The 27,146-nt window shown below is 36.4% G+C and overlaps 1 protein-coding gene and 1 non-coding gene across 5 annotated transcripts in view; one reads left to right on the top strand and one right to left on the bottom strand.

The window, feature by feature from the left end:
• The window catches only part of CCDC66 (coiled-coil domain containing 66), a 50,223-nt gene extending 27,283 nt beyond the window's left edge, over positions 1–22,940 (bottom strand). Inside the window, exons 1-8 of one of the 4 annotated variants that reach the window (XM_059939948.1) lie at positions 22,872–22,940; positions 21,047–21,111; positions 20,347–20,372; positions 14,443–14,890; positions 12,799–12,964; positions 12,505–12,612; positions 10,956–11,091; positions 10,025–10,126 (exon numbers count right to left, since the gene is read on the bottom strand). In XM_059939948.1, the coding sequence (XP_059795931.1) occupies positions 10,025–10,126; positions 10,956–11,091; positions 12,505–12,612; positions 12,799–12,964; positions 14,443–14,890; positions 20,347–20,372; positions 21,047–21,111; positions 22,872–22,882 (1,062 nt within the window). In that variant the 5' untranslated portion in view covers positions 22,883–22,940. The remainder of the gene's footprint in view (positions 1–10,024; positions 10,127–10,955; positions 11,092–12,504; positions 12,613–12,798; positions 12,965–14,442; positions 14,891–20,346; positions 20,373–21,046; positions 21,112–22,871) is intronic. The other 3 variants (XM_059939949.1, XM_059939950.1, XM_059939951.1) reach the window with 3 other exon arrangements.
• On the top strand, positions 3,803–3,909 carry LOC132375522 (U6 spliceosomal RNA). The gene has a single exon (XR_009506066.1). It is a non-coding gene; the product is annotated as a U6 spliceosomal RNA (small nuclear RNA).
• Positions 22,941–27,146: the final 4,206 nt, after the last annotated feature.

The following is a 27,146-nucleotide window of genomic DNA, read 5'->3' as shown; positions in this document are numbered from 1 at the left end:
TTAAAAATTCCTTTAACCCATTATGAACCTTAGTCATGATATATTACCTTTTTACACATTATCAAATTTTACTTGTTAATATATTTTTTAGAATTTTTGTGTGCATATTCATGATTGAAATAAACCTAATTTTCCTTTTTTGTTATTTTTCTGGCTTTAATACCAAGTTTATACTGGGCTTGCAGAATGAATTGGGGGCCATTTCATATTTCTACTGCCTGGAAATCTGAATAAATTTGGGATTTATTTCTTTAAAGTTTGGTAGAAATTGTCAGTAAAACCATGTGGGCATTTTATTTTCCTTGTGGGAAAGTTTTTTTTTACCCAGGTCTACAATTACTTTAACAGTTACATAATTATTCAAGCTTTTTACTTCTTTTTAAGTCAGTTCCTGTAAGTTATAACTTCTCCAGTAATTTACCCACTTCATCTAAGTTTTCATAATTATTGGCATAATATATTAACTTACTAATGATTCACTCTCTACCTGCAATGCCATTTTCACTCATTATATATTTCATCGACTGGTGCCCTTATTTTCTTTCCTTTTTTTTTAATTTTTAAATTTAAGTAAAACTGACCGGCAACACTATGCTAGTTCCAGGTGCACAACATAGTGATTCAGTATTTCTATACATTACAAAATGATTACAATAAGTCTAGTTACCATCTGTCACCATACAAAGTTATTACAGTATTGACTATATTCCCCATGCTGTACATTTATCTCCATGACTCATATATTTTTTAACTACAAGCTCATACGTCTTAATTTCTCTCACCTATTTCACTTATCCCCGTACGCCCCTCCCCTCTAGCAAAACCACTTGTTTATTCTCTGTATCTATGAGTCTGTTTGCTTCATTATGTTCTGTTCATTTGTTTTGTTTCCTAGATCCTACATATAAGTGAAATCATATAGTATTCTTTGTCTTTCTCTGACTTACTTCACTTAGCATAAGTGAAGTAAGTGGACAGACTTCTAGGTCCGTCCATGTTTTTATAAACAGCAAGGTTTCATTTGTTTTTATGGCTGAGCAACATGCCATTATATGCATATACCATATCTTTATCCATTCATCTATCGATAGACCTTAGGTTGCTTCTGTATCTCCCCTATTGTAAACTGCAATGAACATGGGATGCATATATCTTTTCAATTTAGTGTTTTTTTTCCTTTGGAAGAATACCCAGAAGTAGAACTGCTGGATTGTATGGTAGTTCTGTTTTTAATTTTTAGAGGAAACTCCATCCTGTTTTCCATAATGGCTATACTAATTTACATTCCCACCAACAGCTGGTGGGAAAATTCCTTATTTTCATGATCTATTTCTTCTAATTTAGGTTTATTTTGTTCTTTTCCTAACTTAAGAGAGATTTATCTAGGTTTAGTGTTATGGGTAATTGGCGTACACAACTTACTCTCAGTGTTCTCCTCCACCTGTTTAGTTGTTAGTCAGTTCTGCCTCTTATTCTAAAAGGGGATTCACAGGTATATGAAGTATTTAGTACACTTCTTGGATCCTAACAGGCCCTCAAACAAATCAATTTCCTTATTTTATTTAATTATTAAACCTTTCTGATAAGGCAAAGAGACCCACTCAGTTGTTTGCTTTTTTTTTCTTTTCTTTTTTTGGCCCTGCCATGCTGCATGCGGGATCTTAGTTCCCTGACCAAGGATCAAACCTGTGCAGTGGAAGCACGGAGTCCTAACCACTGGACTGCCAGGGAATTCTCCCCCACTCAGTTTTGAATAGGAAGAGGATTTCCTTCCATAAAGTTTAATTTTGGAGGACTGAGATAGGGTTCCTCTGATTCCAAGACTGCCCAGTATAGAGAGGCAAAGGGAAGCTTTAGCTAGGACTGATTCATTTTGGTCAAGCTACTGTATTTCTTTCTTCTGAAATTAGGGCATCAGTGGACTGGTACTAGTTTATAACTTAGTCACAACCCATTTCTGTTGTGGAAAGGGCTTCATAACTCACAAACACTCTTCTCAGAATTCTAAAGTAACCTGACAACAAATGGAATATAAAGGTTCTAGGCATTCCATTTTTATTCTACTGGGTTGTGACCGGCTATTTAAAAAAAAAAAATCCTGTCCCGTAAGTGCTATAAATCTAGAGAAATTCTTGCTGAACTCTGAACCATGCTATAATGAGCTCTTTTTGGTACATGACATGGATAGAAATGTTTTATGGATTATCCTTTATACCTGTGAAAAAGAATAAAGGAAACCTCATTTAAAATGGAGTCAGAAAGCCCTGAAGGGGGAGCTCTCACCCATATATGACTCACCACAGCTTACAGACCCTGCCAAGATTTCCTTCTGACTAGCAACAAGCTTCCCACCACCTGCAGCTACCACAGCCCTCCCCAGTTTCCTCCTTTCCTCTACAAAATCAAGTTCCTCTCCTCTGTTCTCCAAACTTGCCTAAGGTTTGTCACAGTTTGCTTGTCCTGAATTACAACTGTCTACTATTCCCAAATAAACTCATGTTGCTGGTAAAATAACCTGCTCTTTTGTTTTTTAAGGTCAACATATCCTTTTGTGTGTCAGAAATAATACATAATATTTTTAAAAGTCAGAAAGTTGAAATGCCAAAAAAAGGAAAAGATAAATATACGTAATTCAGTGATGATTATCATATATGAATATCTTGGGCATTAATGCAGACTGGTGTTTGTGTATCTACTCATTAAGAAAATATAATACCAAAAGGATCCACATCAAACTCATATTCTGCACAATAACCACCACCTTCAAGAGTCTATACACACACACACACAACGGTTAGAATAAAACAAATTCAGCAAAGTTGCAGGATACAAAACCAGGAGAAAAAAATCAGTTGCATCTCTATACACTAACAATGAACAATCTGGGAAAAGAAAATTAAGAAAACTATTCCATGTACAATAGCACCAAATATTAAGAATAAAATACTTAGGAATAAGTAGGCCAAAGACATGTACACTGAAAACTACAAAACATTGCTGATGGAAATTAAAGACACAAATATCAATAAATGGAAAGATCCTACCTTCAGGGATAGGAAGACTTCGTATTGTCAGGATTACCTAAAGCAAGCTACAGATTCAAAGCAACCCCTATGAAAATCTTGATGTTTTTTGCAGAAATGGAAAAATGCATCCTAAAATTCATATGGAATCTCAAGGAACACTAAATAGGTAAAACAATATTGAAAAAGAAAACTGGAGGACTTAACACTTTCTGATTTCAAACCTTACTACAAAGGTATGGTAATCAAAACAGTGAAACAGTGGCATAAAGACATACAGAACAAATGAACTGAATGGAGAGCCCAGAAATAAACCCTTTCATATACAGTCAAATGATTTTTGACAAGAGTGCCAAGATGATTTGATGGGGAAAGAACAGTCTGGTGCTGGGAAAACTGGATATCCACATGCAAAAGAATGAAGCTGGACCATTACCTTACACCACATATAAAAATTAACTCAAAATGGATCAAAGACCTAAACTATAAAACTCCTTTAGAAGAAAACATAGGGGGAAGCTCCACAACGTTAGATTTGGCAATGATTTCTTAGCTATGACACCAATAGCACAGGCAACAAAAACAAAAAATAGGTAAAATGGACTTCATCAAAATTAAAAACTTTTGTACAAGAAAGGACACTATGAAGTGAGTGAAAAGGCAACTCATGGAAGAAAATACCTGTAAATTATATATCTGATAAGGAGTTAATAACCAGAATATGTAAAGAACTCCTACTACTCAACAAGAAAGAAAATCCAATTCAAAAATGGACAAAGGTGCTCGCTTCGGCAGCACATATACTAAAACTGGAACGATACAGAGAAGATTAGCTTGGCCCCTGCATAAGGATGACACGCAAATTCGTGAAGCATTCCATATTTTTATCCCAGGAATGCAAGGATTCTTCAACATACGTAAATCAGTCAATGTGATAAACCATATTAACAAACTGAAGGAGAAAAACCATATGATCACCTCAATAGATGCAGAAAAAGCTTTCGACAAAATTCAACACCCATTTATGATAAAAACCCTTCAGAAAGTAGGCATACAGGGAACTTACCTTAACATAATAAAGGCCATATGTGACAAACCCACAGCCAACATTGTCCTCAATGGTGAAAAACTGAAACCATTTCCTCTAAGATCAGGAATAAGACAAGGTTGTCCACTCTCACCACTGTTATTCAACATAGTTTTGGAAGTTTTAGTCACAGCAATCAGAGAAGAAAAAGAAATTAAAGGAATCCAAATTGGAAAAGAAGAAGTAAAGTTGTCACTGTTTGCAGATGACATAATACTATACATAGAGAATCCTAAAGATGCTACCAGAAAACTACTAGAGCTAATCAATGAATTTGGTACAGTTTCAGGATACAAAATTAATGCACAGAAATCTCTTGCATTCCTATACACTAATGATGAAAATCTGAAAGAGAAATTAAGGAAACACTCCTATTTACCACTGCAACAAAAAGAATAAAATACCTAGGAGTGAACCCACCTAAAGAGACAGAAGATCTGTATGCAAAAAACTATAAGACACTGATGAAAGAAATTAAAGATGATACAAACAGATGAAGAGAGATACCATATTCTTGGATTGGAAGAATCAACATTGTGAAAATGACTCTACTACCCAAAGCAATCTACAGATTCAATGCAATCCCTATCAAACTACCAATGGCATTTTTCACAGAACTAGAACAAAAAATTTCACAATTTGTATGAAAACACAAAAGACCCCAAATAGCCAAAGCAATCTTGAGAAAGAAAAATGGAGCTGGGGGAATCAGGCTGCCTGACTTCAGACTATACTACAAAGCTACAGTAATCAAGACAGTATGGTACTGGCACAAAAACAGAAATATAGATAAATGGAACAACAGGATAGAAAGCCCAGAGATAAACCCACGCACATATATGGTCACCTTATTTTTGATAACAGAAGCAAGAATATACAATGGAGAAAAGACAGCCTCCTTAATGAGTGGTGCTGAGAAAACAGGACAGCAACATGTAAAAGAATGAAATTAGAACACTCCCTAACACCATACACAAAAATAAACTCAAAATGGATTAAAGACCTAAATATAAGGCCAGACACTATAAAACTCTTAGAGGAAAACATATGCAGAACACTCTATGACATAAATCACAGCAAGATCCTTTTTGACCCACCACCTAGAGAAATGGAAATAAAAAGAACAATAGACAAATGGGACCTAATGAAACTTAAAAAGCTTTTGCACAGCAAAGGAAAACATAAGACGAAAAGACAACACTCAGAATGGGAGAAAATATGTGCAAATGAAGCAACTGACAAAGGATTAATCCCCAAAATTTACAAGCAGCTCATGCAGCTCAATATCAAAAACACAAACAACCCAATCCAAAAATGGACAGAAGACCTAAATAGATATTTCCCCAAAGAAGATATACAGATTGCCAACAAACACATGAAAGGATGCTCAACATCACTAATCATTAGAGAAATGCAAATCTAAACTACAATGAGGTATCACCTCACACCAGTCAGAATGGCCATCATCAAAAAACCTACAAACAATAAATGCTGGAGAGGGTGTGGAGGAAAGGGAACACTCTTGCACTGTTGGTGGGAATGTAAATTGATACAGCCACTATGGAGAACAGTATGGAGGTTCCTTAAAAAACTGAAACTAGAACTACCATATGACCCAGCAATCCCACTACTGGGCATATACCCTGAAAAAACCATAATTCAAAAAGAGTCATGTACCACAATGTTCACTGCAGCTCTATTTACAATAGCCAGGACATGGAAGCAACCTAAGTGTCCATCGACAGATGAATGGATAAAGAAGACGTGGCACATACATACAATGGAATATTACTCAGCCATAAAAAGAAATGAAACTGAGTTACCTGTAGTGAGGTGGATGGACCTAGAGTCTGTCATACAAAGAGAATAAGTCAGAAAGAGAAAAATAAATACCGTACAACGAACATATTTATGTGGAATCTTAAAAAAAAAGGTTCTGAAGGACCTAGGGGCAGAACAGGAATAAAGACGCAGACATAGAGAATGGACTTGAGGACACAGGGAGGGGCAAGGGTAAGCTGGGACGAAGTGAGAGAGTGGCATGGACTTATATATACTACCAAATGTAAAATAGATAGCTAGTGGGAAGCAGTTGCATAGCACAGGGAGATCAGCTCAGTGTTTTGTGACCACCTAGAGGGGTGGAATAGGGAGGGTGGGAGGGAGATGCAAGAGGGAGGAGATATGAGGATGTATGTATATGTACAGTTGATTCACTCTGTTATAAAGCAGAAACTAACACAACATTGTAAAGCAATTATACTCCAATAAAGATGTTAAAAAAAAAATGGACAAAGGACTTACAGACATCTCTCCAAAGAAGATATACAGATGGCCAATAAGCACATGAAAAAATGCTCAACATCACGAATCATTAGGGAAATGTAAATCAAACTACAATGAGACACCACTCCACATCCATTAGGATGGCTATCAACCAAAAAAAAAAGTAAAAAAGAAAAGAACAAGTGCTGGTGAAGATGTAGAGAAATCAGAACCCTTGTGCACTGCTGATGGGAATGCACAATGGCGCAGGAGCTGTGGAAACAGTAAAATAATTAAAAATAAAATTATCAAATTAAAACTGGTAAAAATTTAACATAAAAAGATAAAACATAAAATTACCATATGATCCAGCAATTTCACTTACAGGTGTATACCCAGAAGACTTGCAAATACAGACTTGGAGAGATTATCTGTACATCAAGGTTCATAACAGCATTATTCCCAATAGCCAAAAGGTGGTAACAACTCAAATGTCCATCAACATTTGGATGAATGGATAAACAAAATGTAGTATCATAAATAAAATGGAGTATTTTCAGTCTTAAAAAGGAATGGAATTCTGATACATGTTTACAACATGGATGAACCCTGAAAACATTAAGTGAAATCTGTCAGACACAAAAGGACAAATATTGTGTTAGTCCACTTAAACATACTGAGAATAATCAAATTCATAGAGACAGAAAGTAGAATGGTGGTTGCCAGGGGCTAAGGGGAGGGAGAAATGGGGAGTTACTATTTAATGGGTATAGTTTCAGTTTGGAATGATTAAAAAATTCTGGAGATGGATAGTGGTGATGGCTGCAAGACAGTGTGAATGCACTTAATGCCACTTAACTGTACACTTAAAAATTATTAAAATGGTAAATTTTATGTTATGTATATTTTACCACCAAATTTTTACCACCAAAAATTAAGAGGAATTTTTTGTTGGCTAACTGCAGAACTATGGTCTGGTGGTAGCAATAAGAAGCTAGCAGAATGATAACCTCACTTTCTATCCCATGTTAGACAGTATGCTAGAATATATTCCCTTCACTTAAAAGAGGCTTCCCAGGGAGGGGCAGTCATTAGGGAAAGCCAAGGTTTCATGGAGGTGAGGTATTCTCACAAAGGCTGAGGCTGTAAGTAAATTTCTTAGAAACACAAAAAGAAATTTTAAGCTGCACAGTGTAAAAAAATGTTTGGGCTGAACAATACAGGAAAGAGAATACAGGGCCATTCAACTGGGGGAGGGGGAGTAAGACTGAGAATCAAGAAGAGGAGAGAGGAAAGGAAGATGGTGAGAGAACTGACTCTTAGCAGCCTCAGGGTTCAGAATGGACCTGTGCTTTGTAAATTATAACTAGAGCAAACTTTCATTAAACACTTGTTATATGTCAGCCACGGTCTTATGCACTTTATGTGCATTACCTCATGTTTTAACAAAATTGGCCTTGATGATTCTGCTTGCAACTAAATTTCTCCTCCTCTCAATTACATGAAGAGGTTAACTTAATATTCAAATAATATAAATGGTTGTGGCTAGTGCTGGGATTTATGAAACCAACTGCTTTCAGGTATTTAAAGGGGGATTTTTTTTTGTTACAGTTCATGTCCCCCCAGTAGCACCTCTCCATTATCTTACAGCATTCACACATAAATACATAAAAACTACATTTAAACAGTAAAAATATGCATAGATAATCATACTCTAACCTTGGTTGTCCAACCCTGGATTTAGTATATGATTTCCTTTCTAGTCTTTCTCCCATCCCCAACCCCTATCTCTGACTCCAAAATATAAATAACTTTACTGGTTTTCTAGATTATTAAAAAAAAAAATGACACATGCTATCATTAAAAAAAACTAAAAGTCACCTTAAATGGTTAATTCTTTATTTACATTAACAATCATAGTATGGATTACTCCCAGATAATAAATGACCTAAAAAGCCATGCAAAATAAGCAATAATAAATGATATGCTAACACTTCAACTGACATTTCGGTAACAGAAATACCTAATACTTTTAGCATTAAAGTTTTTTTAATCCTAATGTTGAAAAGTAAATAAGCTTACAACTGATTCTCAACAACATCATGAGCAGTTTTATTTGCAGTTTTTAGTACTATGTGCATGCATCAATTTCTAAACTCTAAAAACTTAGAATTATCATCCAGAACTATAGAGTTTTCCAAAATAACTTCTAGCAAGACTAATTTATTGCCTTTTAACATTTGGTCAAAGTGCTTTTGGGAACATAGAAAAACGTAATTCATATTTCATTCCTTTTGTTAACGTAAAGGTATCAACAGACTATAAACTGATGTAGGCTAGTCAGTCCTCTATGGAGCAGAACAAGCTGCCATGCAAGCAATCTAACTGGCGGGGTTCTATAAGAACTCTACCAGTACTGAAAATGTCTACCACCAGAATCATACCTTTAGGTTACTGCCTTATTTTCAGAATACATTTGTTAAAATGTAAATGTTCATTAGGAAGGAAAAAAAGAAATAGTTAATAACTTTTTTAAAATTTAAGGAGCGGGGCTTCCCCGGTGGCGCAGTGGTTAAGAATCTGCCTGCCCAGTATTTACAATAGCCAGGACATGGAAGCAACCTAAGTGTCCATTGACAGATGAATGGATAAAGAAGATGTGACACATACATACAATGGAATATTACTCAGCCATAAAAAGAAATGAAATTGAGTTATTTGTAGTGAGGTGGATGGACCTAGAGTCTGTCATACAGAGTGAATAGGTCAGAAAGAGAAAAACAAATACTGCATGTTAACACATATATATGGAATCTAAAAAAAAAAAAAAGGTTCTAATGAACCTAGGGGCAGGACAGGAATAAAGATGCAGACATAAAGAATGGACTTGACACAGGGAGGGGGAAGGGTAAGCTGGGATGAAGTGAGAGAGTAGCACTGACATGTATACACTACCAAATGTAAAACAGCTAGCTAGTGGGAAGCAGCTGCATAGCACAGGGAGATCAGCTCGGTGCTTTGTGACCACCTAGAGGGGTGGGATAGGGAGGGTAGGAGGGAGATGCAAGAGGGAGGGGATATGGGGATATATGTATACATATAGCTGATTCACTTTGTTATACAGCAGAAACTAACACAACATTGTAAAGCAATTATACTCCAATAAAGATGTTAAAAAAAAAGAATCCACCTGCCAATGCAGGGGACACAGGTTTGAACCCTGGTCCAGGAAGATCCCACATGCCACAGAGCAACTAAGCCCGTGCACCACAACTACTGAGCCTGCGCTCCAGAGCCCGCAAGCCACAACTACTGAGCCCGTGCGCCACAACTACTGAAGTCCGCGTGCCTAGAGCCGGTGCTCTGCAACATGAGAAGCCACCACAATGAGAAGCCCAAGCACCATAACGAAGAGTAGCCCCCACTCACTGCAACTAGAGAAAGCCCGTGCGCAGCAACGAAGACCCAACGCAGCCAAAAATAAAATAAATAAATTAAAAAAAAATTTAAGGAGCATACTGCACTCAATAAAAATTAACTGGTAATTTAAAAAAGAGTATTTAGATTCACTTCTTCAAGGAAAGTACATTATATAGTCATCAAGTACTAAAGGGCTTATATATTCAAAGTAATGACATTTAGAACTTACCTCTAAAATCTGACTAGCTCTAGGTGGTGAGTGCCCATCAGCCTGGATCACCATTACCTGACTGGGAGACTGTGACAGAATGCTAGAATAGCTAGCAGAAGTCTAAAAACAAAAAGAAAAACAAGGGCACTTTTTTGTCTAGTATTAAATACATGCAAAATTTAAAGGTCCCCAAAGCACTACCCGAGGGACACATGGTATATACTTATGTTTGATAAGCAATCACTTATGTTTGATTTGATAACCTTGTAGTGGATACCACATGGTCAGTGCTAGAGTTTTGTGGTCATCTATAACATCGTGGAGCTCTTTTATAGGAGCCTAAAGGAGGTGCCAGGGGCCTTTACACTCACCTACTAACATAGTAAGACTATTTACAGAATGCAAACAGAGTAGTTGAGGTCATAATTTAATTCAAAATAATGTTGTTTTAAAATACCATATGAAAAGTGAGTTTTAAAAAAATGAATAAGTTTCAAAACTAAGCTTTATGAGGGACTTCCCTGGTGGCAGAGTGGTTAAGAATCTGCCTGCCAATGCAGGAGACACGGGTTCGAGCCCTGGTCGGGAAAGATCCCACATGCCGCGCAGCAACTAAGCCCGTGCACCACAACTACGGAGCCTGCGCGCTAGAGCCTGTGAGCCACAATTACTGAAGCCCGTGCGCCTAGAACCCATGCTCCGCAACAAGAGAAGCCACAGCAATGAGATGCCCATGCACCGCAACGAAGAGTAGCCCCCGCTCACCACAACTAGAGAAAAGCCCATGTGCAACAACAAAGACCCAACGCAGCCATAAATAAATAAATAAATAAATAAATAAATTTATTTTTTAAAAAAGTAAGCTTTATGATATGAACAAGGCTTAGCATTAAAAAATTGCAGTTAAGGTATCTTATATTCCATAAGTGTCTGATTTTGATACTTTTACCTTAGCCTGATCAAGAATTTGAAGTTTTTCCCATACTATTTTATCACTTTCAGATTTTTTCCATGGATTATTCCATTTTTCAGAAGCTTCTTTTTCTTTCTTCTTTAAAGCAACCTGTTCATCTGTAAATAATGTCCTTTTTAAAAAAATATACAAAAACTGTAAAAAAAAAATGACGTAAACAAATCATGACCTTCTTAAAGAGTGCAGATTCCAACACAGATCAAAATTTTTTTAGGAAGGAGATTAACTCACAAGACAGAGAAGAATTTTAAGGATATGGAATAAAAGAAAATGTTTAATCAGAACCAAATTTAAGTATGGCATAAATGGATATAAAAATGTTTGTTTTACTACAATTATAAATAAGGAGCAATTTTTTCAGAACATATTTTATATTATGCTAATTATTGTGAGGTTCTACTGTACAATAATGTTCATTTAATTATTACTAAAAGGCTCAAAAGCTAGAACTCTGGAGTCAGAGAACCCTGGGGTCAAATTCAGGTTCAACCACTTCCCGGCTGTGTGACTGTGGGCAAAATGATGTTCATCCCTCTAAACCCCATTTTTTATTCTATGAAATCAGAGTAATAATAGCGCCTATTTTCAGTATAGGGCCTCACACAAAGTAAATATTTAATAAATGTCAGCCATTATTATTTATAACTGCTGAAAGTACATAAAATCATGTGTCCAAATTTGTACTGAAAAAACATTTAAAGCTGCAATTATGATATAAAACACATCAGATCTCCAAACCTTCTGACACTGCTACCATACATTTAATTTCTTTATTATTCTATTACTTTGACTTCCAACATCAATTCATTCCCTATTTCTTCACTTACCTCTTTTTCTAGATCACCTGTCCTGGAAGGGTTGTGACTAACTGGCAGGACTTTCCAGTTCAGTGGACAGTGAATCCCATCTTCATGCTTTTAGTACAACTATTCCTAAGTACAACTACTACCTCGTGTATTTTCCAAACTCTGATACCTGGACCCTAAGTCTAGTCCAAGAAGTAACAGGAGTTTCTTAGTTATTATCTTACTTACCTTAAGACCCTACTTAACAGAAATTATAACTTTTTCTGTTATGATGTCTACAGACTGAAAAAAAGAAATAAGCTTCTTTTTGTATGGGATATACTGATATCATATTGATGATTCTTGATTAGAATGTTTTAATTTTTAAAATGAATTATTTTTAAATAAAACCATCTTTAACCCATAGAATTTCTGTAATGGAAAAATATGAAAATGGATTCTCAGGAAATGAGAAATGTTTAGGAATTTTGAGCTCCAGAAGGATCCTGATGATATTAATGTTCATCTGTGGCTTTTGGTGCAAATCACAGATCAGCAAACAAAAAGATATAACATAAGGGAATGTGAAATCACAAAGTTTCTTACGCCATTTGCAGAGAACTACTCTAGATGGTGAATGTTATAAAACAAGGTTTTTGATATCATACTGCAAGATGTACTTCATCCTCAATATATATTCCTTAAGCCAACAAAACTATAATAAAAGGTGCAATAATTACCTACCAAGCTCTTTCCTCCACTGGGCTTTTTTTGCTTCCAACAAACCTCTATCACGTTCTCTTTCTCCCAGAGTACTGAATATGTCAGCTGGTTTCCATATATTCTCTCTAAGACAAAACACAAAAAATAACAGAAACCTTATCATATGTTTCTATACAACTTACTCCATAAATATTAAGTAATAAACTTTTAAATAGCTCTAGTCTTCAGAGTAAATATTTCACATACAAGTCAAGGAAAAGTAAAACCATATTCCCAAGATGACCCCACAACAACAGACGTGAGTTACATACGTGGCAATTTTCTGCTCATACTGATTAGATGTCACCTGATTTTCATTTAAAACAGACTTTTTTTCATCCTGAACAGATGAAATGGCCTCAGTTTTCTGCGTAAGTCCCACGATGTTCTCATCCTTTGACTGATCAGGAATATTGTTTAAATTTAGACTATACTGACCTAGAAGGTAAAATGCATGTTTTAAAATTAATACTAAAATTACATCTATTGTAATACCTTATCTTGATACAGTTACACAGTTTTAAAAAACACGGCTTTACACATCATCTAATTAATCACCTCTCACAGCAGCCCTTGCAGTGCGTATTATGATTCCCTTTTTGTCAAAAAAGGAAACTGAGCCTCAGAGGTTAAATGGCCCAGAGGTATGGCCATAGCCATACAAACTTTTGTTTCAAATAAGAAAACAACAACCAAAAAAACCTCTATTTACTCTTGCCAACAACACTTTTACAAATAATATAAATGATAATACAAATCACAACTTAAAGGAGAATAAATGCAAACAGCTTTATAAAAAACTCATTACCTTGCCCTTATTTTTCTCATTTAGCTGGGAAAGCAATCAGTGATGAACTTTTCCATGGACCATTTTCTCTATATCCCACCTATATCTATTCCAAATGTTTTACACAGGGCTCAGATGCTTGGCTCAAAAATCCCACAATGTGATAGTTCTCCCAATGGAGAGAAAGCATATCTAATATGCAGGTCATTATATGATTAGGCAAATTCTGCTTTTAACTTTGTTGATACCATCTCTCATTACACCTAGTAAGTTTTTAGTTTTTGTTCTCTGAGCTAGAATTCTAGCCTTAAAGATAAAAGTTAGCTCCCTGACTTTACAAAGAATAATCTATACCAAGAGAAGGCAAATGACTCCATTTTGAGCCCCTTGGGAGTGCTAAGGAGCTACCTGGTCCCCAGACCAGTTGTGGGGCCTCTTCCTGGTGACTGTTAATTTTATTTTTATTTATTTCACGGTTGCTTAACAAAATTTTAATAATATTTCTATTCATAGTCACAATTCCTTAGATCAAAGCTGAAACTAGAAGGTTTTTAAAAACATAATACAATACCCTGACTAGTAAAACAGAAGGCATATAATACGCCACTACTTCCAAGTCAGTGTTTTACGTTGGTTAAGAAGATAGTGCTGCTAATTCTAAGCAAGGATTGAGAGTCAGGAAGAGCAAAAGCCGGGGCCAGGAAAATAATCCTTTTCAGCAACTCAAGTCAAATCTTCATAGCAAAATTCCCTCGTTTTTCATTAGAAATACAATAACAATTTTTTAGAACATTTTACATAATTAGTTTTCATGTAAGTAAAGCCTCCTACCTTCCAAAATTAGTACAATAGCTTTCTGTACTAAAATCTAGAATCCACAGAAACTGGGTTTCTTAAGGCCATGGTACATGAGAATAATATTCTGAACATTAACCTTAAAACATGGCATATTTTAACTACAAAAGTAATTCTGCCTATGAGAATGTTTTCTAAACGAGTATTTATTTTAAAACATTGTTACATGTTAAATTAGAATTTAAGAGGTACAGTTATGTAAAATCCAATGAAACTCAAATTCTAAAACTTACATATTGATAAAATTAATATTAAAACTTCAGAAAAATCTTACTTGTTTCCTCCCTCTTTCCGTTCTCAGTCAGGGAAACTGATTTATTTCCTTGGTTTACAGTCATCAAAATCTGTTGTAGTTGGTCTTGTGTTAGACACACCAAACTGCTCTTCACATTTTCAGCTGTGATGTGCTTTTTGCAAGGCTTCTGTTTAGCTACTACAAATGCATTTATGCTGTTTCTAGTCTTCTGTATATTAGGGGTTGCAGGTGAAATTTCTTTCTGGATATGAAGATGGTCTTTATCTGCATACTGCTTGCATAAATCCTTAGTGGGTGAAAAAGTCATACTGTTTTTTTCACTTTTTGCCAATGAAGTTTCTGAACAAATTCTCTTCTTTTGTGAAAGTTTTTCACTCCTGACACAAGTATTTTGTGATTTCAGAATGTATCCAGTTTGTTTATTTCTTAAAGGACATTTTGCAATCTTGGTCTTATTTCCCATCTGCTAAAACACCAGAAATTTATTCTTTACAATAGCCCACGAAAAATCAACAATTATCTTTATATAATCAGTGATAAGTCAGGCTTCGAAACTTTTTTTCCCCTCATTTTGCTAGTTAGATAATATACCCATAAGAAACTAACACTTAACCTTTGCAAATCTTCACTTGAAAGCTTCATTAACAACTGGAAATTATTATTTTATTTCAGGATAATGAAGATTACAGAACAACTTTTATTCTAGGTGTTTACAGTTCATTCTGCTTCAGCTTTGAATCTCATGTCATGATTCTAACACCCACACTACCTTTCTTTACAGGCATTTATACACCCGTAGGTTACTAGCCCTTATTCCTTGAATAACTTAGCTTGTGGGTCACCATCCCTCTCTCTAACCTAACTCCTGTCTTAATTATTGGTGCTTTCATATTCTTTCAATACCCTGGCCTCATTTCCTTGACCTCTGTTCCTATACTCTTGTCTTCCATGCTACCTCAGTTACTCATTGCCACAGTGATATCATCTTATACTGACCTTGTAACTACCCATAACTGTAATCCCTCCATAATCTCAATTTCAGTAAGAACCTCCAGTCATAGGCCTTAGCACTAGTCAGTGCCTCTACTTGGGACATTATTCCTTCAGATTTTACATGGCTCATTCACTCACCACGTTCAAATCTTGGCTCAACATCACTGGCTCAGTGAGGTCTTCTCTGAACACCCTATTAAAAATTGCAGGCTTCCTGCTCTAACTTCACTCCCACCTCCCTAGCACTCCTCAGTTTCTCAAGCCTACCGTGCCCCTTCCCTTTCTCTCATGTTTCTCTATAGCACTTTTGTCCTGTAATATTCTATATTTATTTTGATTATTTTCTGCCCATTCCACCTTTTTTTTTTTAATTTATTAATTTATTTTTGGCTGCATTGGGTCTTCGTTGCTGTGCACAAGCTTTCTCTAGTTGTGGCGAGCGGGGCTACTCTTCATTGAGGTGCGTGGGCTTCTCATTGCAGTGGCTTCTCTCATTGCGGAGTGTGGGCTCTAGGTGTGTGGGCTTCAGTAGTTGTGGCTCGTGGGCTCCAGAGTGCAGGCTCAGTAGTTGTGACGCACGGGCTTAGTTGCTCCGCGGCATGTGGGATCTTCCCGGACCAGGGATGGATCCCGTGTCCCCTGCACTGGCAGGCAGATTCTTAATCACTGCGCCACCAGGGAAGTTCCCACCTTTTTCTAATGTAAACTCTACAGGGCAGAGATTTTTGTTTGCTTTGTCTACTGCTGTGTCCCCAGTATCTGAACAGTGAGTGGAACAGGGTAGGTTTCAGTAAATTTTTGTTGAATTACTATCTTCAACCATACCATTTTAAAGACTGAATTCTTTCTCTCTCTCCCCCAAATTAGCTCCCCTTTCCAAAATATCTCATTTCTGTAGCACTGTTGTTCTAATCTTTCAGACCAGCAACCATGGAGTCATCTTTGACTCTTTATCCTCCTTCACAGTCTTCTTTAGCTTACCAGCAAGTACTGGTCATTTATTCCTTCCAAATTATCTTTTTCTCCCCTTTTACATGACAATACACCTAAATTCAGGTTTTCATTACCACACTACTGATTACAGCTTATCTCAAATCTATCCCACTGTATATTTCTGCAAACCCATCTAACATAAAATAATTCAACAGTCATTCAATAAATACTAAGTGTTGCTTTTTAGGTGATCAACACTATGGGAAAAATGTTGGAGGTATAAAATGAGTAAGACAAGATTCTTGTTATCAAGGAGTGGGGCAGATGCCACATGGCTTTCATCTGGCTTATCATATCCCAAACGTCCTTGTCTTTCAAAAATGACATAACACACAACCACACTTTGACCAATGAATCAACCCCATTTTACCTTTCTTTTCAAAATGTACCTGTATTATCAGTAGTAAAATCTCTTTATTACCCTCTTCCCCTCACCTATACCCTTTTATTCCAGGCTTTACACTTTTGATAATACTAATACCACAATCTAAAATGCCCTTTTACCCTCCTATCTCTGTGGCTATTTTTATATAACTAACTCTAAATGAGAGGTGGCAAATTTAAATACCTACCGTAAATTAGCCTGGGTGGGAACTAGGATAATTGAAGAGCACTTTTCTGTCTAAAGGAGGCAGCCATCCTTCAGAAGCAGCCTACATTGCCAAAGAGGAATCTGAGTCTACTTGCTAGATCATCCAGTATTTCAAGAGAACCAAGAATGCCATATTTTACCTTAAAAGTTCCATTTTTTAGACACTCACAATTCATTCTAGTTTTTGAAAACCATTGTGTGGATTAGGTAAATTATCAGCAGACTGCACATAGGTTACAGAGCTAAGCTCTACCACCCCAGTCTCCAACGACTACAGGTATTACTAATCCTACCCTTCTTTGACTCATACTGACATTTTCGGGATCATTAACAGCTGAGTATTTTGGTTCTCTAATCAGTTTCTCACTCAAACTGCTAAGAAGTGTAGTGTATTCCCTTAACGTATCTTAAAAGTCTCTCACTTTTGTCCCCTTCTTTCCATTCTGCTAGCCACCATGCTTCAGGGTCTCATAAGACTCTCCCTGGACTAATATAATTGGCCCTTAAGTAGTGTCCCTGTTATGATAATCTGTCCTTCACAGAATTGCCTGAAGCTCTTTCCTACAACACAAATCATATCTAGTCTACTTTTCAAAAATTCTTTAATGCTCCCTACATGCAAATCAAATAAGTTCAAACCCTCTGTGTATACATTTAAACTCCTCATGATTGTAACCACCCTCCCTAAGTTTTATGTTCTACTTCTACTTTATTGGAGTATAATTGCTTTACAATGGTGTATTAGTTTCTGCTTTATAACAAAGTGAATCAGTTATACATATACATATGTTCCCATATCTCTTCCCTCTTGCATCTCCCTCCCTCCCACCCTCCCTATCCCACCCCTCTAGGTTCTTACCTAGTTTTGATTGTACCAGTACTTTTCCTAATATTAAAAAAATATATAAAGACAGCGTCCAATGCATTTAACGCTGGCCGACTTTACAATTTATATGGGGCCAGGATCCCAATGCCAGAAAGAATCAGAGAAGATTAACATTTTAAAATATAAAATGTGCTACCTAGCACTAATATTGTATACATCTTTTAGTGTGTTACTATTCTCTCACACACAGAAATACCTGCGAAAATTTTAAGATGCTTTATATTTCAACTAATTGTGAGATAATTTTGAGTTTAGAATTTATAAATTACCCATGACACTGAATCATTAATATTTATCTTCCTATAAAAGCTTAAGAAATTAGACTGGTAACCATCTTTACTTCATATTTACTACCACAGATTAAAGAAAAGTACAGGAGAGATTTTGAAAGAATTAAAGTACTCTGACAACAGTTTGTTAAACTTGATGATGATGAGACAGAGTTCACAGTGTTTAAAGAGCACACTATGTACACGACAGTAATTCAACCTATGAGGAAGAGGAAAAACAGAAATGTAGGTAGTATAGTCACTTAGGAGCTTACCCCAGTAGAAGAAAAGCACTATGATGAGTGAATTCATGAATAACTTACAGAAAAGAGAATTCAACATATAGCTACAGAACTGTGAGATTTTGGAAACTAAAAAACTGATTAAAACAAAAAAAGGAAGACAGCACTACTGTTTTTGGTTTTTGTCTTCTGTGAAGAGCAAAGAAAGAAATAAGCATCTCAGGAACCTCTATAAATAAGAGAAGAGAAGCTCCTTGAAATAAAGTCAATATAGAAAGGAGATTTAGGTTGCATCAGTATTTTTTTCCAGCTTTACTGAGATTTGACCATTAAAAATTATATATATTTAAGGTGTAAAATCTGATGATTTGGCATATGTATACATTGTGAAATAATCACCACAATCAAGCTAATTAACATGCCCATCACTTCACACAGTTACCATGCATCAGTATTTTGGAGTCCCAAAAGCAAGAGGAATAAACCCAAACAATCTGCTTTAAGACAATAAATAATTTAAGATCAGCATCAGCACAGACTTATTAGTTACCCTGGAAAGAAGAATCCTAGAATAAAAAAATCCCTAAACTGCTAAAAGAATTTTGTAATGATTCTACCAAAAGTCCAAGACTAGTAACTTTGTTTATTACAGGCATAAAAGGGGATCTCCAGATGTTCTAAGTTGGTTAAAAAGATAATGAAATGTCTTCACAGATGTAGTGACCATAGCACATCCATTAAGGACACAATCGAAGAGGGAACGTGTGCAAGAGAATTGAGGTCAGGTGAAGATAAAAAAAAACTATGTGTAATACTTGATTTCTATCTAGGAGCATGAAAAGGAGCACTGTATTTGTTAATGTGACTCAAATAAGAACAGTTAGTTGCAATATTTTAATAGGGCAGGGCTAGGAAAAAACTATACAATCTGTATTCTGTGATTAAGGGAACACACAAGGTATGTATATACTGTGTATGTATGTGTGTGTATGTAATAATTTTTATAGGTAGCTTGTGGAATTACTCTGATCAGCATTACCCATTTATCAAGTAATTGATATGTTGGGTTCTCAAGCAACTTCTCCACCTTGATTAAATCAGGAAGAAACAGCAAAGCCATCAAGGGTTCAGAGTTGAAGAGAAAAGGGCCACATCACCCAAACCAGTCTCTATTCAAGATATGGAAAGACAGACTTTAAGATGCTGCAAAATAAAATGGGCTACACTAAGTTATAGAGGGGGAGAGTAGAAATTTCTGCTGCTTAATGGAAAAAGAAATGGGAAACAAGAAAAGTAGTGGTATCAAAATTTTGAAGCAGTAATGTATTTTGTAGAAAAAGGCACTGTGGGTTCCTGATAAAGAAAAATAATTTAAAAGGAAAACTATTATTTAGCTCAAGTGTAACCTCTTAGAGGAGGAAGCTAAATGCATGTAAGACTTTGTCAATCAAATACATCTTTTTGGTGTGGGAAAATGCAATTTGAGTATGGAAAAAAAATTTTTTGCTTTAAAGTTTGACTGTTTTTAAAGATGTCACGAGGTGCACTGTCCAGTACAGTAGCTACTAAATTTAAATTAAAAATCAAACAAGTAAATTAAAAATTCACTTCCTTAGTCACACTGGCCACATTCAAATGCTTAATAACTACACATGGCTAGTGGCTGACTATCATATTGGATAGCACTAATTTTAGAACATTTCCATCACTGCAGAAAGTGTTACTGGACAGAACTGATCTAGAGAAGTGAGTTCTAGGAGGCTTTTTAAACTGAAAAATTATGATTCCATTTCTGTAAAAGGACCAGCCTGAAAGCAAGGGTATAATAACTTTTCACCATCATTCCAAACACTTTGTAACAGTTTGACAGGAATTATTTTCAAACCATTGTAAAGTAAACTGCATTTTACATTTGAAAACAAGTCAGGTCAAAGTCATTTGGCTTACCTTTACAGAAATTTTTGATTTATGTTCTACAAAAGAAAAAAAAAATTACTAAACTATCAACCGAAAACATACTAAGGCAGTCACAAAAGAAAATTTTAATTAACATTATTTTAAGAAGATATTAAGTAAAAATATTAACCCTCAAAGCATTAACTTTAGGTCCTGTCTGAGTGTTCTAACTTTTACAGTGTGGTTCAAGTATTTATATTTCATTTTTCTTTATTTTCCAAGGTAAAAGTATAAACAGATCAGAGAAAAAGAAAATAATGTGAATGAAAAGAGTACCAAAGCATACTCTGAGCTTTAAAACTAAAACTAAAAATGACTTTAAAACTATGGTCTTATTATAAATTGAATTTTCTCAAACAACACATTCTCTACATGCACAGAACATAACTGCATAAGTTTTACCTAGATTATTCATTAGGCAATAAGCATATTTGCTATATACAAATATAATAATGTTACAAATGAAATATACTGGAACATTAAATTATATGAATAAATACTGACAGTGGTAAACAATGATGTAATCTGACTTTACTTGGCTAAAAATAAATTTGAGGAAGTTAGGGAAACCAGCTTTTTTTCAAGGTGTCATTTAAATATTCCACTACAAGCAAAAAATCTGTTAAACAACTACACATTTTTCGTAGGAATTTAGAAGTTAATATTTTAGATTTCTAGTAATATAGCATACCATATGGAGACAGTATTAGCTTGGTTTTTCCATCCAATAATTCAGTTTCAAGCTTTAAACCATCTCTGCAAAATAAAAGAAAGTTTTCTGTCATTTTTAAGAAACAGCAACATTTTAAATAGACAGAAATGCTCAGTTGAACCTTGAAAGTAAACTTGTTCTCCTGAATTTATAAAGGAATCTTGTAAATATTAAACCGTTCTTTTTAAAAAAAATTTCTATAGATGTTCATTTTTCTTTTAAAAATTGATGTATAGTTGAAACCATTCTTTTAATTTAAAACACTTTTCAATTCAAAATAAAATTAAAAACGTCATGGAGAAAATTACTGAAACTTTCCAACAATACCAACAATTTATCATGTTTCATCTGAAACTTCATTTTGTTACTGACAAGGAATAAATTAATCTGGTTATCGTAACAACATTTAGTTCTTCTAACTCTAGACTGGAAAAAATAATGCTGTTACAAAACTCCTCACCTATGTTAATGGAGCAAAACACATCTAGCTACCATTTATTAGCTTCATAATGGTCTCATGACTAACACATTCTATGGCCTGTTAGACCAGTACCTGAAAATGAAGCTATAAGATTGCCACCAGGGTTATTAACTGCTTGAGCATGGAGTTCTACTCTATTCTGAATATTTCAACTAATACATATTCACACTTAGTGACACTTTTGTAACTATCACAGCAATACATCTATAATAAACTTTGCCCGCTACACTTTATCTGTGCCTGTCAAACGCAAGAGCACAAAGTTAACAGTAGATACTACCAACGAAACTTGTACGTCTGTTAAGGTCCTAATAAAAATTCCACTGAAAACTAAAACAGCAGTACACACAGGTATTTTACTGTTTTAGTGAGAGAGAGAGAAAAGACGTACGTCAACACATATCAACAGGGACAAAAATGACGTCCAAGAGACAAAATTAAATCCCGCGGGCCAAAAAAAGGGAACACGAAATTTGCGGTGATGCTAAGGTTGGGGAAATCAAACGATTTCAACTTACTAAGATAAAAACACCACAAAGAATGGGTTTTAAGGGTTTCCCGGTAGCACGGTTACAAACAGTTCATGTTTACGTCGGTGAAACTTAAGCAAAAGAAAGACCTTGAATGAAACCGTGAAGTACGTCTATTCAGCACTACCGCGTTGCAAACGCCTTCAGGGGCAGACTGTCTTGTTTCTTACCCCTAGATTCTAGAACACAGAAGCCATTTGCTAAACGAGGTGCACGAGTGTAAGTTTGGTGACTTTTCATCTTCTTAAAATATCAAACTTTCCAGTGATGATAAACCACGCAAAAGTTCTTTTTATTTATTCAACCACTACTTAATGAGGGCCTATCAGGTGCCAGGCACCGGTGATACACGACTCCTCGAGAAGCCTCGGCTCCCGGCACGTAGGCCGCTAAGCTCCTCTGGGCGCTCCCACACTCTGCAAAGAACCCCGAAACAGGGTCGCAAAGCACCAGGGCCCGGGCCAAGATTTCTCCCCAGGAAGCCGCTACGCTTTATCTCTCCACCTGCCCTCACCTTTTACCTCCTCTCACGCCTCTCCTCCCTCTCCCTCCTGAGGTAAATGAGGAAGCGTAAAGGAGGCACGGACAGTTTTCACGCGAGTTATTAACTGGAAAACGGAAGGCTGCGGAGGCTGTAAAGGCCGACCCAGCCCCTCGCCCCTCTCAACCTCAGGGAGTCGGGTACTGCTGCTTGGGGCGCCGCAGGCCTGGAAGGCTCTCCGCGAAGGACTCCAAGAGCCAACCCAGCCTCACCCCCTCGCCACGGACGACCACCTTTCTCTCCGCAGCTTACCCCAAGTTCATGGCGCGACCGGCCACACTCTCCACAGGCCTCTCAAGCCCCTTGTATACGTCGGTTGCCGCCGCCGCTCAACAAGCGCTACGCCGATTGGATACAGTGATGCCGGCGAGCTGGGAGAGCGGGCCAATCAGGATTGAGCGTACTGGCGCTTGCGCTCAGCGGGGCGGGGCTGCTGGGGAGACCCTCTTGGTTCTCCCCACCTGGTCCTGACTCTAGAATGTTGGGGGTTTTTCGTTCCTCGGAATTGTAGCCCTTAGAGTTCACAGGGAGCTCTCAGAGAAGTGCCTCAGCTCAAGTGGAGGTGGCTGGTTAAGCAACTTGCCTGAGGTCTCTATCAAGCTATGTAACCCCAGAGCCCATGTTCCAATCTAGCGTTACATGAGTCTAACTCCTATTCATCCTTCAAATCTCAATTTAAACGTCACTTCCTCCATGAAGCTCCTCTGGAATCCACTAGTGGGTAAATTAGGAACCCATTTTCTGGACTTCCCAGTTCCTGCCCTTTCAATCAGGGTACTAATACATTTCAGATCCTGTGTCAGAGTGAGCTTCAGAGGGGCAGAGTTGATTTTTGACACCTATATACCCACAGCACCTGGAACTGAACAGTACAGACAGTAAATATTTGTTAAACGAATAAACAGCAGAAGTTTTTAATGCCAACAAAAACCTTATTAAATTTGGCAATGATATTTCATGATGAGGATGCCCGTAGATATAACGCAGTTACTAAAAGTTTACGAATTTTCATCTATTTACTCTTAAATGATTTTACAAACTATAGCTGTAATAAATGAGGCACACTGAATTCTTACGGTACATTCAGTGAAAACTCAAAGATATCTTTTAGTATTTATTTATGTACCTGGCCTGTGGAAGATATATTTAAATAAACATTTGTTAATTTATGTGACTGAATAAATGAACAGGTACCAATGTATATTTGATCCTGTATATTTGTTTTCGTTTTAAGGAAGTCATCTGTGCATATTAAAAAAAAGGCTAAAAGGATTTAAACCAACATGTTAGCAGCAGTATTTCTGGGAGTAGTGTGACTTAAAATTTAATTTTGTTTCTAGCTTTTATTATTATGAAAATGTTTAAATAAACAAAAATAAGAATAGTCCAATGAACGCCTATATACCCTCTACCTAGATTTGACAATGGTTAATGTTTTGCTACATTTGCTTTCTCTCTCTCTACACATAGGTGGGCAGGCACACCCATACATCCACATCCATACACTCATACCCACGCCCATGCACACACCCACTTTTTTTTGCATCACTATTTGCAAGTCAGTTACAGACATTACAACACTTTGCCCTTAAACATTAAAGCATGTATCTCCTAAGAATAAGACATTCTCTTATATAACCATAGCACATAAAATTAGCAATTTTATGATAATATTGAGTGTTCCATTCCTATTTAATTTTCCCCACTTGTTCTAGGAATATATTCTATATAGGTGAAGGGGATTAAGAAGTACAAACCTCCAGTTACAAAATAAATAAGCCATGGGGATATAGTATACAGCATAAGGAATATGGTCCATAATATTGTAATAACTTTTTATGGGAACAGATGGTTACTGGATTTATCATGTTCATTTCATAATGTATGCAAATATAAAATCACTATGTAGTACACCTGAAAGTTACAAAATGTTGTATACCAACTATATTTCAATACAAAGTGAATACTTTTAAGATGTTTTTATGTGGTCGACCGTGCATCACATCAGGTTGTTCTACAGTTACTGTGGTCAAGTTTGAAGACTTTTGGTGGTGGCAGTCCTATCTCTCTATTGTAAGCATCTATTTTCCCCTTTGCAGTTAATAAGTAATCTGAGGGCTGGTGGTTTAGCACTGTGCAGATATTCTGTTCCCCAATAACCTTTCACCTAATAATGAGGAATGATTTTTATTTTGTGTTTTCTGTATTTTTCAATAAGTCATCTTTTGCATGGTTTTAAATCCTCCACATACCACTCTTCTCTGCCTGCTTGTTTACCAGGTGCAAGAAATTGGTGCAAAACTATTCCATTTCCCAAGCGTATTGTGAGATAGGAATCGAAGGTCAAGTTTCCAGTTGTAGCATCCCTTAACACTCCATGCTTCTTTATAGTCTGCCTGAGGTCCATTCCCCTGGAAAAGAGAGTTTAGTTAAAGGCTTTGAATTGATTGTTTAAAGGTATGTGAAGGTTGGAGGTACTACAAGCATACCCTTCATTTATATGCAGTGTAGTTTCCTCAGATCTTACTACCCTGTGGGTGCAAAGAGTGTCACCTTGACAATAATCTTGCTCCAAGCTGCACCTGTGGGATCTTGGCCCATGCTAAGTAAGCACTTCTGGATCCCACTCCGAGTGCACTGGAGCCCTTGAGGTATCCAGGCTGCAAGTCATCTGTAAGGAAAGAGAAATGCATGCCTTCTGTGTTCTCTTCTGTTCCAGTGCATAGCGTAGTTTTCCAGAGCTTTGGATCAAGGCTGCCTGGGGTCAGATCCCAGCTTTCTTGCTTTCTAGCTGTGTGATCTTGGGACGTTATTAACTTAACCTGCTTCAGTTTCTTCTTTGATACAATGAGGATGAATACTAGTATTCCACCTCATAGGGTTGTTGTGAGAATTAAATGAGTTTAATCACATGCAAAGTACTTAGAATAGTGCTGGCACATAAATGCCATGTAAGTATTAGCAATGATCAATATTGTTACAGGAGAAGTGCTATTTGAGTCCAATAATTTACAGAGTTTTAGATCACTTGATTTTTTTTTCCTTTTTAAAAAATTAAGGTAAAAATTACAGACAGCCTCCTTTCACAGATGAGGAAACTGACTCACAGAGATGTAACTTGCCCATGATCTTAACTACTGTTCTGTGCTCCTTTCTTTTATAGAACTATGCTCCTTGAATTCTACGTAAACAATTAAGAAATGTTTCCCTACAGATGACAGTAGGTTTTGAAATTTTTTACTGAAGAAAGAAGAGAGCTTGTAAGTCCTTTCATTGTCTATGACTCCCCTGAATTTACTTTAGATTAAGCCAATTTTAAGTATCTAGGTACTGCAGAGACTCTCCTAAGATCATAAAATTTATACATCTTGCTCATCCTAAAGTAAACAAACATGGTTATGATTATTATTGAGTAGAAAAGCATAAGAAAAAAATCTCTATATGTGCTTTATTTTTCTTAGCCAGTTCAATCCCAAATGTGTAAATCATTTCCATTTCTCTAAATACGGTACTTCATTTCTGTATGAGTAAACACTTTTTGTCGTAGGAAACTGCTGCTTTTATCAAGTACCTGATAAAGTATCTTTAAGTTAAAAAGGTGTTTCATTTTCATTTTGCTTCTAAGAGTTTGTATCAGTCTGGGTCCAATCAGGAGAGAGATGCCAGCCACACAGTCATTTCAAGAGTGAAAGTTGAAAACATAGTGAGATACCATTTCACATCCACTAGAACAGCTAAAATGGAAAGCTGACAATACCAAATGTTGGGGAAAATGTGACACTGCTGGAACCTTCATCTTCTTACACTGGGAGTGTAAAATGGTCCAATCTCATTGGAAAACAGTGTGATAATTTTTAATAGAAACTTTTAAACATCTGCCCTATGATTCAGCAATTCCACTTGGAAGGTTGCATCCTTTAGTTTGCTGATCTCTGAAGCTTTGCCTGCAACTGTTCAAAGACTTTTTCAGGAGCACATAAGTGGGAAGGCCTTCCTACATCCTCCATTTATGGGTTTAATTTTTCCGCCTTACAGACCACCACTGTGAAGCAGTGTTGGCCCTCCGTTTGTAAGTGCTGCTCTACAGAGCAAGTTAATTAGCAGTCTTCTCTGGCTCTGGGAGCAGATGATACAAACCATAGGACCAATACGTTAGACAAAAGCAAAATTACATTAAGTAAATTTTTCAGGTGTGATGGGATGAAGGTCTCAATTGGGCAATTCTGAGAAATGTCTTAAGAAATACCAAAAGAGCAGAGGAAGAAGAAAAAGAAAACCACTACAAGAGTAAGTCAATTAAACCTCTCTGACCTCTTCATATAAAAGATTAGACAAGCTGTCTAAGGTTTCTTTCAGTTTGTAAATGGTTGATTCTAAATTATCCTCAATCTCTCTCCATGCCTGCTCCTCCACCAGAGTTAGGGCCCCGCCCATCTCTCCCCAAGGGTATTCCAACAGCCTCCTAAGCAGTCTCTATTCTCTAGCCAGAATGATTTCTAAAATGTGAGTCTGCTTAAGTCACTATGC

This window comes from Balaenoptera ricei, chromosome 11 (assembly GCF_028023285.1).
Source record: "Balaenoptera ricei isolate mBalRic1 chromosome 11, mBalRic1.hap2, whole genome shotgun sequence".
NCBI lineage: Eukaryota > Metazoa > Chordata > Mammalia > Artiodactyla > Balaenopteridae > Balaenoptera > Balaenoptera ricei.
Note: the sequence above shows the minus strand (reverse complement) of the source record. Positions and strands in the feature narration are given on the sequence as shown.